Genomic DNA, 15,565 nt, shown 5'->3' with positions numbered 1-15,565 from the left:
CAATAACGTAGTTTTTTGTTTTTCTAATAAAGTAATGATAGTTCCATACGGAAGAAAATAAATTTTTTCACGTGACTGAAACAGTTGTAAAGAACATTCTTTTTTGCATTGAAATAAAAAATTTTAAACGCATAAAATTTATGGATTAAAAAAAAAAATATAGATTTTTGATGAACACTCACGTGTACCAAGCGGTGCTCGTAAAGAAGGCCAATTGAAGCATCGGTCATAAATTTTTCATACTGCTAATTCTCACTTCCTTTTGCCTCTCTTGCCTTTCTCCTTTGCTAAAATTCAGCATCTCAATTAGCGGTCGGAGTGGATGACTCGAACCTCAAAAATAGTACCTCTCTCTGGTAGTCCATAGCGCGCGATTTGATACACGCGTGTACACGCATGCACTCACCCAATGGGAAAATAGAGAAAGAGAACGTCCCTTATTCGGACGATTAAGCTTAACAGAGTGGACACTTTCTCTTATTTTTGATATCGGGGCGCCGCTGGGGCTAATACTATTTATTCCGCTTACGCGTGTGCTCGCATATTCCCTTGTACACGCCATTCAATTTTTGCGTATTATTTTACAAGTTACGGTATATGCAACAGTGGCTTTCAAACCTTCACGACTATCGAGTTTTTTTTTACAATTGTATTTAGTCACAAATTGTATTTAGCATGTTTAGCTTCTTCCAAACGTTTACCGAGGGGCTGTGCACTTGAAGGCCTCGATAAATAGTCAAAAGTATTTTCGAGACTTGCAGTAGTCTTTAACAGCTTTAAAGTTATCATAAATCCTGGATGACTTTGAAATCTTTCAGTAGACTTAAAAAATATGTCAGAAACTTTTAGTGACTCTTAAAAACTGTATGCGATTTCAAATGTTTTTAGTTTCTTTTTTTTCAATTTTTTTTGTTACTTTTTTTTTTTTTTTTTTCATATTCCTACATAATTTTTCGGGCCTACAACTTACATATTTACTATATTAATCACATTTTATGTATTATTTTCAAATTAAAATAAGAATATATTAAATAAATATTTTAATGATAACATTTATCGTTAACTAAAAAAAAAAAAAAAATTTGAATACTGATTTTGAATATATTAACTAATGTAAGTGTTTTTTATTACACAAAAATGTCACTTTCATCACATAATCACGTGATCAGTTTATTCAATCACATAATGAACAAAAATCTTCATAGTTGATATTATTTGTAGTTAGTACTAAAGGATACATGTAATTGCATGATATTCTGTGATAACGGATTTTTTTTTTGCAAGATTTTTAAGATTTATTTGTTCAAACGAAGCAATTGCGTTTTTTTACCAGACATTCGATATTATTTTTTGACAATAGTTATGACGAATGAGTTAATTACATATCATTAACGTTACAAAAGTAAAAAATTGACTCAACCCCAAAACTTTAAAACACACGTACACTCATTAAATAAGCATTTTGTAAAATTATCACTATTAAAATATTTTCGTAAAAATATAAGTTATGCTCAGCTTTTACCGTAGCAATCCTACTGTTTCACGACCAATCGAAAGTTGTCATTATAGTGAAGCTCAACTTCAAAAACAATTTTTTTTTTTCATCACGTTCCGTTTAAATCACACTCATGCGTCAATCACACTTAACGAGCGAAAGGAGCATGGAAAACCCGAGATATATCCCCGCGAAAGTCATGCCCCATCGTATAACCAAACGCCAAAAGTCCTCGCCATCATCATCAGCACGTCGTACCATAAACCACAAAAACGAGCGCTACGGCGAGACTACCGTGTTACAACCACAAAACGCGATGATACTCGCGGCCGAAGATAGTATAGGCGAAAAAGAGGACCGGCCGGTGTGTATAGTCACATCACGACCGGCGTATTATGTATTGCCGGCAGCTGCTCAGCTCCCCCGGCCCCCCGCGCCTTTACAACAGTGGACCTACTCCGTCACTCGCTTTCACTCGCTTTCGAGCTTTTCTAGACTCTCCCTCTCGTATATATACATATACTTTGAGATGATGTGAAAAAGAGCTTCACTGCGAAACTAACAAAAGATATACGTGTGTGTGTGTGTGTGTGAGACTTGTTCTTTGGTCGGTCGGGCGATTAATCATCGTCTCGGCAAGTTTGTTAAGTAATTGGGAATAAAAGGGTGTCGCGTCTCTTCGGGGCCCGATTTCGCGTCAATCATGGTTTTTGGGGGGGCTAGCTTTGATTAAAACTGTTACTCTAATAAAGAAAAACGTTTGCGTCGATGTTTTTGAATGCGGGAGGCGAGAATCGTGTAATAAAGTTTCGTTGTTGTCTCGCGGGATGATCGATAAATTCTCGGGGCGAAAAATAATGGCCGTGCGAAAGCGCCCGGATGACCTGAAAAGTTGGGCTGTGTAGTGCCTAGATGTGTGTGTGTGTGTGTGTGTGCATGTGCACACGGAATTTGCGTTTCGACCGAGTTGGACGGAGAATCGTGGTGCGTCGAAAGCTCGATGATAAAGGAAACGCGATACATTAAAAAAATGGATACTTTAATATTAAATCAATTGGCTCGGTTTTACTAACAAAAAAAAAAAAAAAAAAAAAAAACTCAGATTTTTTATTGGTTGTGTAAACGAAAAAACACGGGGTTTATAAGACTTTTTATTTGTCCCACTACAGTTTATTTAATAGATTTCTTATTGTACTGGTGGGTATTGTTAAGTTACCAGCTGATTTTTTTACTAAGTTTGTAATAAAACGAAGCTTTATTTAGGAATTAATTTAATTTAATTTAATTTAAACATTTCATGTTAATAAATAAATATAAATTATACATCATACGTACATCAGACGTAAGAATACTTAAAGATGTGCAGATTGATTATTTTACTATAAATGACTGTAAAATATTTTTTACAATCCTTGGAAATTAAAAATGGATGTCTTAACTTTGACGTAATTTTGATTTTTACAATTTTATTAAAAATTATGTATCTGCAGAATTTTATGAAATTATGCATCTTAAGAAATTTTCATTGAAATTAATATTGATTAGATCTAGCAGTACTTTGAGATAAGCAGGTTATTTTTTTTTCTTTTACTTTAAATGATTGTAAAATACTTTTTAGAACGCTTAGAAATTAAAAAAATTAATGTCTTTACTTTAACATAATTTTGTGTGAACACGTAAAACAGATGAGTGCACTTATCATTTCTCACACTTCGTTTTTTTAACTCTAGAGCTTTTTTCTAACAATTTTAGGATTTTTCTACTGTTTCACTAATAATAATTACTGTATCGTACGAGTAAATGAGGATTTTTCATGGAAAAAAAGCAAACTCTCTAATTCCAAACACTGTGAGGTCCAGAGGGGTGAGGCTCTATTTTTAAAAGACACGGCTTTCTCTCCACCAAAATGCAACAGTTGAGCTTTACTTCTTTTTTCTCTTCTCTCCTTAAACCAACCTCAGAGTACGTTGACTTTTGCTCACGAGTAGCATGTACTAGAAGGTAGTAATTCGCTGTTGTTTTTAATTTTTTTTTTTTTTCCTTTGAATTCAATGCTTTTAATCCTTTTTAAAAATCTCTTTTTTTTTGCCGTATTTTCTTTTGGTCATGAAAAAAAAGTCGATCGGAAAACACGATTCTCTGGTGTTTTGTGCTTCAATTCGAGATATAAGACGCTTTGTTTCTATAATTAGAGCGCGAAAAGCAGGATATAAATACGATTTTCCAAGGAAGAGGAAAAATAGCGAGAGGTTGAAAATTTTTCGCCAAATATAATCTTCGGAAAAGTCGATGAATCGTCATTAAGCTTCTCGTGATGGAAGCTCACTTTTGAAAAAATCAATACAAAAGAGCGTGTTTCAACAAAACGCGATAGTCCTTACAAATGATCCCTTCAATCTACAATTTATTGAGTCTTTGAGTCCAAAAATTATTTGGTAATTTATTAACACATTAAAACTTAAGAAAAAAAAGTCTAGTTTCGCGTATTTTTATGAATGACTAATCTCGCGTGCACACGTATATATGTGCGTCTACGACAGTAGTTCCATTGTCCTCAGCTGACTAACGCATGAATGGCCGCACGTATACTCTAATTTTGTCTGGGAACGTGCATACATGTGGTAATATAAATATACACGATGTAGGAAAGAATATCTTGTGAAGTAGAAAGTTTTGAGCGAAAATTAATTGGGCGAGCCCTGAATCATCACCATTTGGTTGTTGTTTTTTAAGAAATTAGAGTATTTGACGCTTTTGAAGGATCGCTGTTTAGTAGTGAAAAAAAATATTTCTCATCACATCCCTTAAATAATCTGTATTTTATCATTATTTGTCAATACGATACAACTGTGACTCCCTACGTAAATTTGAAAAATGACATCATTTTATTAATTTTAGTGCTTCACCATCTAGTAAATAAATGGCACAACAATATTTTATACTTACAATTTCAATAAAATTAGTCAAATTTTTCAATGTATCTCATATGCAGAGATTTGTCAACAATAAAGTGCATCACAACAATAAAACTTATATACAAAGCACACGTTGACAAATTGTATGATATTTTTTTCCAATAAATTGGGTACGAAGAAAATTATGTCTCTATTTGATTAATGTTATTACGATTTTTTCACGCAGTTTTATAAAAACAAATACATTTTTGTTTATTTTTTTCTTATTACTATTACAGTTTTGAGCATTTTTCTGCAAATATGTTTACGTAATTTACTTAAAAAATGTATCATACACATTCTTCAATATGAGATTCCAAGGTTACTCATGTGTTGTGCTTCAAGGCTTTTTTTCGAAATCTTTGAAGATCACAACGTTAAAAAAAAAAAAAAAAAAAAAAAAATAGAATCTCAAACGGCATTGTTAAACGCTCCTTAAAATTCGAAAATAGTTTCATCAACAAACAAAACCGAAATAAAAAAAAATAAATGACAGCAACGACGTTTAGGCGCAAAAATAGTCCAACGCTGCTTTTTACGGAATCACACCTTTAAAGAGTCATGTATCAAAGCGACTCGGACGCACCGAATCGACGCGCAAAAATTCCGTCACTCTACAACGCCTATGTGTATAACCGTCGATTCCCGAGAGATGAGCTTTTTCTTCCCCTCCTTGGCTCCGCCACTGACGGTTACTTTAAAAAAGACAATCCACGAACTCAGCGGAAAATTTGCAAACGGTCCCCTCGAAAATACCGGGTTCCATCTGTCGGGCCGGCTTGCGAAGCTTGCGGCGCAGTGTTTGAAAAAGCTCGAACTGCCACTGCTTCGTGCTGCCATCTAAAAAGCTCCGGGATTGCCGTTGGCTGAACGATCGTTGATAACGACGGAAACGTGCAACCAAATCAAACTTTTTTTGCGCTTAGAAATGTTTTTTGCTTTCAAAGAATATAATACATGCTTTTGTCGGTTAGTATCGTACAATTTCATTAATTCATTAATACCGAACAGATCTGGTGATTTTTCTTGCGATATTTAAAAAAATAATATTTTCTGATTATCATAGTTTTTTAAATCACAAATAATTATTGACTGTTTCATCGTTTCATTTTTTCCACTTCGTACTTCCACCTCTAAAAAAATACTGTGTGACGTAATTAATCTATACATTATAGTGTTGTTACTGTCATTATTTTGTATTGTACGTTTTACTTTTTGTCTGGACCCAAAATAATTCAACAAACTTGTAATTTTACTAACATTTAAAAAAAATATTATTACATATCATTATAATAAAATATTATTGTTAATATAGTAAAGAAATATTAATTTGAATAAAATAAATATTTATTTAAATATATCGAACGTCACTGCGTAAAGAAATTGTTTATTTGATTAAAATTGATATTGTTTGATTATTTTAGTATTGAATTAACGGTTATTTGGGTTGACAAAATTAATAATTCAATGTATCTTAATACTTTTTTTATTGAAGAAAAAAAAAAAAAAAAAAAAAAAAAAAAAAAAAAAAAAAAAAAAAAAAACATAATTATAGTAATGATTCTTAAAGTTTTTTTTTTGTTTAGTAAAAATAGTATTGAGATACATTAAATTATTAATTTTGTCAACCCAAATAACCGTTAATTCAATACTAAAATAATCAAACAATATCAATTCTAATCAAACAAACAATTTCTTTATCCAGTGACGTTCGGTATATTTAAATAAATGTTTATTTTATTCAAATTGATATTTCTTTACTATATTAACAATAATATTTTACTATAATGATATTTAATAATATATTATTACAGTTTTAAACAAAAAAATAAATAGATAAACAAATGTCGATAAATTTAATTATTCGCATAGATATTTTTTTTTGTATTCCAATAAACGTTTATTTAGATTGGCAAATTTTTTTCCCATTTTCACATTCAAATAAATACTCTTTTGTTCATATTCCTACAACCGTTCATTTAAATTGACTGAAATTTGAGTTCATTGAAATTTTCTTTTTCGGTGTAGTACAACGATGTATACAACTAATTTTAGTTTACCAAACAAACAAAACCGTAATACCTCGTTCAAAAGCCTTTTTTTCTTTTTTTTCTCACCATTAAAAAAAAAATCCAATCAAAAGCGCGAATGATAGATACAGTTTGCAAAAAAAAAAAAAAAAAAAAAAAAAGAATCCCCTGTTCTACACACCCATCCCCCTAAAGCCGGCCGTTAATAAGCCGGACAAGCGTAACGCCATTAGAGCGCCCGCGATTCCGAAATTGCACGTATATATAGTATACGTAGGTGTACCCAAGCCCGTGGCATCGAGATAAATCACGCGCAGAAAAGTGCCGCAATAATTTCACTCGACGCCCCGTAGGGAGAGAGCCACCAGCCGCGGGCTCTCCTCTGCCCAATTAATAACCGGGGAAAATCTCTCTCTCCTCTCCCGTGGCCGCTTTCACTTTTCAACCATAAGGTAGGGACAGGGGGGGTGTACAGGTGCGCGGAAATGTCATTTCCGATTATACCCCCCCTCCCGGGGAAGGGGGGGGGAGATCTTTTGATGAAAGGAGACGAGGCCGCTAATTGCGCAACAATACACGCCCCGCGCGTTATTAGGCCCGGCGTTGATACGCTGCCAGATGGTGCGTGGGGGATCCTCTGTATGCATGTATACATATATACGTGTACAGTAGTGGGCGTATAGTACAGAAGAAGGGGAGGGAGAGGAAAAGTATTAAGTATTGGGGTTACTGTAAACAATGAGAGAGAGAGAGAAAAGCCGCGGCTGAGGGTTTTGCGACACGAGGCGCTTTTTATAGACGCGGGAGTTGCCCGCTCTATTGACGATCTGTCGGTCGGTGCAGTGTATGGGGGGTTCTTTTTTTTTTTTTTTTTTTTATATGCTTTTGTTTGGTCGTTGAATCTTCCTTCTATGCAGTTTGGAAAACGAGAAGAGGCGGTAGGGTGGATGAATCGGCGGGATCTTTTTGTCAACATTTTCTATCGTAGATTTCTGAGGGTATTTTACGAGGATGATGCTTTATCTGTACTTTGTTCGAGATCTATATGAGTCTTAAAAAATTGAATTTTTAACATGAAAAGTATAGGAAAAGCCCTCAGTTAAAAAAAAAAAAAAAAAAAAAAAGATTTGCCAGTAGTGCAAATAACTATTTGGGAGTATCCTATAGACAACGTTCTGGGATTTTTAAATATTCAATCAGAATGAAGTAGGTGATAATAATCCAGTATGCAGATACTGCAACCCACTCAAAAATTTTTAACTGTAGAAACAAGAGCTATGATAATAGATGATACTAACTATAATTGCCTATAGAATAGCTATAAAAATATGTTTAAGAAATTGCGTATTAATGTAAATTTGGAAGACAAAATAAGTTGGTTAATCTCTTCAATTATTGCTATCACATCTGAATGGAAACAATTTTTATTTTTTATTTTTCCCTTTGATTTTCAGCTACAAAAGCAAGTGTAATTTACAATTGTTTTTTTGCATATTTTTATAGCTACTTAACAGATAGTTCTATGTGTTATTATATTACTAAAAATTACAAAAAATTTTCAAAAAATTTAAACTTCAAAAAAAGGCCAGAGCAAGTGTTTGTCCTGACATTTTTGGAAATGGTAGCACCTTAAAAATTTGGAAGTAAGACCAAGTATACTTATCAAATCAAACAGAAGCACGTTTTAGATTATGAAGGAATGTTTCAATAAAAATGATAAATTTAGTATAATTTTTCGGTGTCGTAATTTCGGTGATTCATGTATCCCCCCAACTATAATCGTTGACATACTTATGTCTAGTAGTACTATTTAAAAACAATTTCAGGAGTCGAAACGATATCCACAAAAGACACAATAAAAGAACGTCCCTCCTGCAACTGCAGCGTAACAACATCCTCAAGAAAAGTCGATGCGTATCTTTCGCCCTGCTGGTGCACCACTAAAATTATCCGTCCATCCTACACCTGATGTGTCCACGCTCGAGGGACCGCCGTCGTCTCGGTTCGCCGCGATTCCCGGACGACTCGAGCCACGCCGGGCTGTACGTACCGTTACATCAGACACGAACAAAGAGAAAATAATTATATGTGTACAAAAGTATTGCACCCTAATTAAGGTTTTTTTTTTTTTATTTTTATTTTTGACCTCGGTTTGCTTCACAAAGAGAGGGAGGAATAATCCTCTTTTCACGTCAAGCGTGCCGAGCCAAACGCGAAGTGTTTGTTCAGAGATCACAAGACCACAAGTGCGTGTTGAAATGAATGAGATAATCGACGAATTAGTTGCTGCTTAAATAGTCTCGTGTACATATAATGCAAGGGGCAAACTCAAAATTTCACTCTCAACAAAATCATTTTTTTTTTTTTTTTTTAATTATTTCGCTTGATAAACATCTCGAGTACTTGTTATTTGCGTACACAAATTTTTTCGTTAAATTTTTTCTTTTAATACTTGTGTTAAATAACGTTTAATGTCATTTAAGTTTGTTTTCAGCTTCAAATCAAAAACTAAAAACTGTGGACTACAGTCTCACGCTCCTTCACAGGCTGCGGGACAGCAGATAGTCCAACTATTTGTTTGTTTAAGAAAGGAAGGAAGAAGTAGAGTGTTGAATATAATATCCAAGTTAACTTACCTTTCTTTCCGCTAATTATTAATTCGGATGACCTGCACTTCCTCTTTCCGTCGATTTATAATTATTTATTTTAATATTTATTTATTTGTTATTTATTATTTTATAATAATTTAAATTCCTTTTCCAATTAGTTTTATGTCACTTTACTTTATGTTACTAGTATACATATAAAAGGAAACAGAAAAGGAAAAAAAAAAGACGGAACATCTGGTTAATCTTATAAAATTAGTTATTAACGTCTGCACTTGATGAGCCGCAGCGGGCTACTAACTAAAACGCCGCGCAAAGAAATGCACCTTGCACGAAGTTATAGTTAAAACTTCGTCTTACTTGCTATGGGGCCGGTACTTGCTGACTTCATGTGTTTAGGCTTCATGGCTCGCTTCGGTTGTCACTTGACACTTCCAAGAGCCACGAAGTACACAGTCAGCTTTGTTAGGCGACGACTCTCGTTGAGTATGACTCTGTAAAGAGTCTTAAAATTTTATCATTGGGAATGAAATATAACAGGATAAAATAGAATAAAAATAAAAATTTATTAATTTACGCAAGTCGTCACCTAACAACTTGAAGTATCCTGAAGTTAGGAAAACCGTAGATAATGTACAGATACAAAATAAATAATTATAAAAGTATAGTTTCAAAAAAAAAAAAATTGAAAAATCAAGATGTTTATAAAATAAACCCCAACAGCAAGTTTTTCCTTGCAAACATACAGTTAGAGGAAAAAAAAAAAAAATTCAGTCTAGACGATTCCACTAAGAGAATCAGAAGAAATAGCTTCTAATCGTTTTCGCAACGACCGAGCGTTCGTGAAAACAACTGTAAAGCCGAGACAACGACGGCCGAGCGTAGGCGGTGCGGCAGAAAAGGACGAAGCGATGTCGTTCCGATGTGTGCACATACGAGCCGGAAGGTGATAATATTATGAATTATGCTGCCAAATGTTTGTTCGGGTTGTAATTGTGTCAGGTGGATGAATGGAGGGATTTTTTTTTATGAGGTCTCGGAGGGGTGAGGTTGATTGTTACTAAGAGTTTTTGGTTTTTTTGCCTTCCATTGAGATGTACCAACGAACTTTTTGATCTGAAATGTGGGAATAAGTGGAATGGTACTAATTTAAAGTGAATTGTCTTTTATCGCACGAGTGCAAAAAATTGTTGTTTTATTCAGTAAATTAAATAATTCTACTTCTTTTATGTTTCCTCTGGTTTTGCAGGAAGGATCGCATATTTATTCAAATTGAGAGTTTACGCTGGTACGCATTTGATTTTCTTCAAGTAAATATCTTTCGTTTTCTGTATTAACAATATTTATTACAACATTTTTCCAAAAACTTTTTTAGTAGGGTCAAAAACTAGAAGAAAAAAAAAAAATACATTTTGAATTGTTTTTATGTACCAATTCTGAACTTACAACATTCTGATATGTATTTTTAATTAAATTATTCTACTTGATGGACATTAAATAAAGAAAAAAAAATCAGGCATAAACCCAAATCATTACTTTTCCAGTTTTGCAAAAATTTACAAAAAAACTTTCAAAATATTTAACAAAATTATTCAAAACAGATTGACTTATCTTTGCGGAAAAAAATAAAGATACCATCTTACGCGTAAATGCACAAGTTTTTATTTAAACATTGTTTATCATTTATAGTAAATAAATAATTTAGCTAATAGTATTTGTTTGATAATTAAATTTATTCTCTAAAAATGTGACGCACTATTTTTCGTTAGAAAGGTTTTTATCTAGTATTACGTTAGATTTTTTTTCAGCAAAAGCCGTGCAGTAAATTTTCGAAAAAAAAAAACATCATTTCCAAATCTTTGAAATAATCAACCCCAACTCCGGATATTCTTCTCATTGCATCTTATTAATTTTTAAAGAAATACTAGCATTACTCATTAATAGATAATATCGTACTGGCAGTCGAATAAATATTATTTTCCATTCATTATACACCAAAACCACCCTCAGCTTTTTCGAGTTAATTAAAATAAAATAAAAAAGTCACGAAAATGTGTTCCTCCGACACGAGTACCTCATTAACCAACGAGGCGCGTATTACGCGTGATTAAAATCCATCCCCGTTTTTCCAAGCTCCCATCTGTCACTGAATTAAAATAAAGTTTGTTAATCCGGGAAAATCCGCGGTGGGCTCGTTATTGCGCGTCGAAAAACGTCATCCTGACACACGTCCACGCGGCAACGAAACAACACCGGACACGTACCGTAGGTAATAATTTAAATCGCTGATGCGAAAGTGAGGTGGTCACGCCAATTACCCGCGACTAAGGAAACACGTGCGTAGGTGTGTGTATACGAAACGCGCGCAGTTAATCACCAATTATCCTACACCAAAAGTTTGACCTTTCGAGCTTTCTTTCCACATTTTTTTTCTGTCCTCAACTTAAAGTTACCATTGCAACCTCAACTTCATTGATATGAAAGGCAGTGCAATTCGATGTAAAATGTTTTTTTTATTTTTCTTATTGGAGGAAAGGACTCGACGATACATACGCTCGACGAAATTTGCCAACGACTGCAACGCAGCGGTTCTCCTCACCTGCAGATACGTGCCACAGTTTCACCGGTGTTTAAAATAGACATCGGTGTCCCGAAATATTTGATGCGATGGCTTTCACGTGTCCCGAGAAAAAACAACGGGCGCAGCGAAAGCCGCGGGTGACCAGCTTAATTATCGTCAGCCGAGCTTTCATGCGCGAGCTTTTGCGGCTCTTTTGTCTCTTTGGCTGCTCGACTCTGGGGGTTATACGTATATACGTGGATTTTGTACATTTTCGAAAATCCGTATGCTTAGTGTTGCGCGTGTGTGTCACGAAGCGTTATATTACGGGGACGCTTGTTGAACTGTGTCTGGGGATTTGTATAATTTTAGAGGAATTAATACTTTTTAGGTTTTTTAAGAAATCCATACAATTTTTATAACCTATATCGAACTGAATTCATTGGAATTTATAAATATTTAACAAATCAAGTGGCTATTATAAAAATATTGATCATCACAATTATGTGTATGAAGTAGCTTGAAAAATGGATTGCTAACTGTTTTTGCTTGAAACTTTCAAGTATGGGGTTTATATATCAGTAATTTGAATGATAAAAAAAATGATATCTTACTCGTGATGGAGCTCGTTTGTTTGCTGACTTTAATTACGTAGTTTTTTTAGAGTGGGTAAATTGATGTATACATAACGTAATAACAATCTAATAAAAAATGACATAATAATTGTTGATATTTTCTTTACATCATTTAAATGCAAACTTTTCCAATCATAATTAGCGGATTCACTATTATAGACAGACTTGTCTATGATTATAATTATTTTATGTACATTTAAGTATTAAAAAACAATTTTTTTGGTTCCAAGCAAAGTACATAGTTTTTGTTAAAATTTTTTTGAAAATGTCACTACTCAAAATATAACGTTGAGGAAAACATTTTTTTGCAAATACGTGTAATACGTTTCATATACTACATTTGACAGCAAAGTATTTCGAATAAAGATCTAAATAATTTTTTTCAATACTCTTTTTACAATTTTTTTTGTCTGAATTGTTTTTTCTTCTAAATTTTAATGCATTGTTTTCGCTTAAAAAATTTCTGTTTTGCACTGTTTTGTAAGTAGTAATTAAAAACAATTTTTTCTTTAGTATAAATAATGCGTTACACTGTTAGCAAAAAGTCATATTTTTGAAAAAATTTGAAAAAGTATCCGTTCTCAAGTCTGATGAAGAATTACGTTGGATCCAATCTTAGGGATAGTAATTGCAATCGAAATATCACACGAGCTAATTCATAAATACAAAAAGAAATTTTCAAAAACCCAAAACCAGCCCCCCTTAGGAGCCGATCGAAGGATATACCCCCCGCGACCCCCATCCCACGCAAAAAGCCACTCCTAATATTATAACCCGCGCCCCCTCTCTCTTTCCCGTATTTCTGGAAATTGGACCGAACGTAACGTGGGGGAGGGGGGTCATGCACACAGCCCGCAGCCACACTCAGTCGCTCTCGCACGGACCCGGCCGAACTTTCGTGCTTTTCAGCTACGAAACTCCCGACGCTTTCAAAGCGTCACCCGTGCAAGTGATCTGGTTGGAGGGTAAATTATAACCTTTTTCCCTCCGTAACCGAAAAGTACCCGTGTAAACTATTTTTTTTTTTTTTTTTCAAATCGTACTTTAGCGCATTCGTATAGTACAAACGCATCTATGGATCCGTGAAAGCCGAAACGCGTGTGTACGTGTTGTATACGTTTTGGATTTATTAATACGCGCCCGCGTCCGTTTGGATTCCGCGAAAACTCTGACGCAAGAAGACGTCGAGAGTATGTGTTCTAAGACACGGGCTCTAGGGACAAACAAGATTTAGCAGAACGAGGCGCACCGATCTTTCATTTTCCGTTGGAACGTTGCATTCGGTCGCGAGTCAAATTTACCGTTACATAACGTACCCCCTCCAACCAGTTCGCTTTCGATCGTGTGTATACACTCGATGGTTTTCGAAGGGTTGCGGTTTTTAGTGGCATGGAAATGCACTGGTTCGCCCAATAGTGCGTGCAGACGAAAAAGCTCAGCTTCAGCGATGGACGGCGACGACGAGGCAAGCCGATAATACATAGTGTACAGTGTGCAGAGACAATAAAAAAAAAAAAACTTAGAACCGATCGACAAAGTTGGTGGGTGTGTTTATAAGTAACGAAGAACAAAGAAAAAAAAAAGATGGCGACAGAAGTATTCCAGGATTGGGACAACAAGTCTCTGAGCTCGATTTCGCGGAAGTCGTCGACTACAACGACAACGACGACGCGCAAGAGTACGAAGACGACCAGCAAGACCACGAGGGTCTACGACGACGAGGTAACCGGCTGGTGTTGCGTTTGAATTTTTTTTTTTTTTTTGGAAAACTCAACAAAATTCAACCAACTCCTTGAGGGATTAATGTTTACGAAAACATAAAAGCGGCACTGCTCCAAGCCGAAACACGCTCAGTGCGCGAGTTAGCTTTATTTATGCAATAATAAACGTCGTAGTTTTATCGGGCGGGAGCTACTTAAAAATGACAAATTTCAAAGTACCCCTGCCAAAGTGTATCCTTCGGTAGGGGCGAAAAAAAAAAAAAAAAGAGTGCAAATACCAGTAAAGCTGAAAATAAAAGCACGCGCGCGCGTTTATTAAATTTAAACTCTCATTAAGAGCTTCCTCTCCATTCCGGCGTGTTGTGTGTAGGTGTATATATATATACATCACGAGAGATTGTGATGTTTTTCTGCGATCCTTTATCTCTTTTAGGACAACTGCCAGGTGTGTGTGTACGACACGATGCGGGTCTTGGGTGGTAAAAGTGTCGCGAAGGTTATAGTTGTGTGGAATTTTTTTTTTTTTTAAACTACAGTAAGTTATGGGTGCAAATGTGCGATGCGTGACACCTGCCGTGGGCCAAGGTATTCGTCAGTGGAGCTGTTCGTCGAGCGCGATTTGGCACCTCGGTTTGATTTTTTGGCTGCGGGTGGAGATGTTTCTTGTTTGCGGAGGTCGAGTTTTGAAGGATCAAGAATTTTCCGGGGGACTTTGTGTACGATGGAAACGGTTCGTGATATGGTCTAGGACATATGGTTTTTCTGTGAAAATAACAAACGAGAATACATTATCACTCCGGCAATTATGAAAAATCTACATCGTTAATTACTGCACTGAGAGATAAAAATGTAATAAAAATTATAGAGACATTCCAGCAAAAATTACCATGTTGCACTTTAAATTGGATGCAAGCTGGCAAAAAAGGAAAAATTTATTATTTTTAACAGTAAAGATTACTGTTTTAACAGTTGAAACTATGGCTTGAATAGTAAAAGTTATGGTTAGAACAGTAAAAATTTCGATGCTAAAAAGTAAAATTTATTAACCGATCTATTTTTACTGCACTGACCATCATTTTTACTATTCAAACCATAATTTTAACTGTTAAGTCAATAATTTTTGCTGGAATTTCTCTATGATTTTTATTATATTTTTCTCACAGTGTAGTAATTAAAGATGCTTTTTTTTTTGTACTAACTAAATTTGCACGGAATTCTGAAATTTTTACATTATCATTAGCTGAAATGAGGCTATGAGAAACCCTTGGTGGCATCTGAACTTTCACCTATTCTGTTTTCATATGATATTTCGTTAGAATGTTGATGAAATTATTTTCTCTTATAAAAAAAATGGTACATTTGTTCAACAACAAATGTAACACAATGAAAAATTATTTCTGACATTTGAATCCTTTGTTTCGTGGATCACTTCGAGCGATGCGCAATCGCATGCACTGTGGCACTCGGTAAATAAATACAAAAAAAACTTATTATTATTATTAACTTTTTTTCGCGCTACTTGCAATAACGTTTTAATACACATACTCTACAAAATCATATTGTT

At 34.5% G+C, this 15,565-nt stretch overlaps 1 protein-coding gene across 3 annotated transcripts in view; it reads left to right on the top strand.

The window, feature by feature from the left end:
* Nucleotides 1-15,565, top strand: part of tmod (tropomodulin) — a 73,221-nt gene that overhangs the window by 25,167 nt on the left and 32,489 nt on the right. Inside the window, exon 1 of one of the 3 annotated variants that reach the window (XM_014355971.2) lies at nucleotides 13,617-14,002. The exons of the other annotated variants lie outside the window; for them this stretch is intronic. Coding sequence (XP_014211457.2) covers nucleotides 13,865-14,002 — 138 coding nt within the window. The 5' untranslated portion in view covers nucleotides 13,617-13,864. Of the gene's footprint in view, nucleotides 1-13,616; nucleotides 14,003-15,565 lie in introns of those variants that run through there. 3 annotated transcript variants of the gene reach the window in all.

The sequence above is a fragment of the Copidosoma floridanum genome, unplaced genomic scaffold (assembly GCF_036245765.1).
Source record: "Copidosoma floridanum isolate Cflo_tuat_1 unplaced genomic scaffold, Cflo_Japanese_pri ptg000025l, whole genome shotgun sequence".
NCBI lineage: Eukaryota > Metazoa > Arthropoda > Insecta > Hymenoptera > Encyrtidae > Copidosoma > Copidosoma floridanum.
This window is presented reverse-complemented; position numbering and strand designations above follow the sequence as displayed.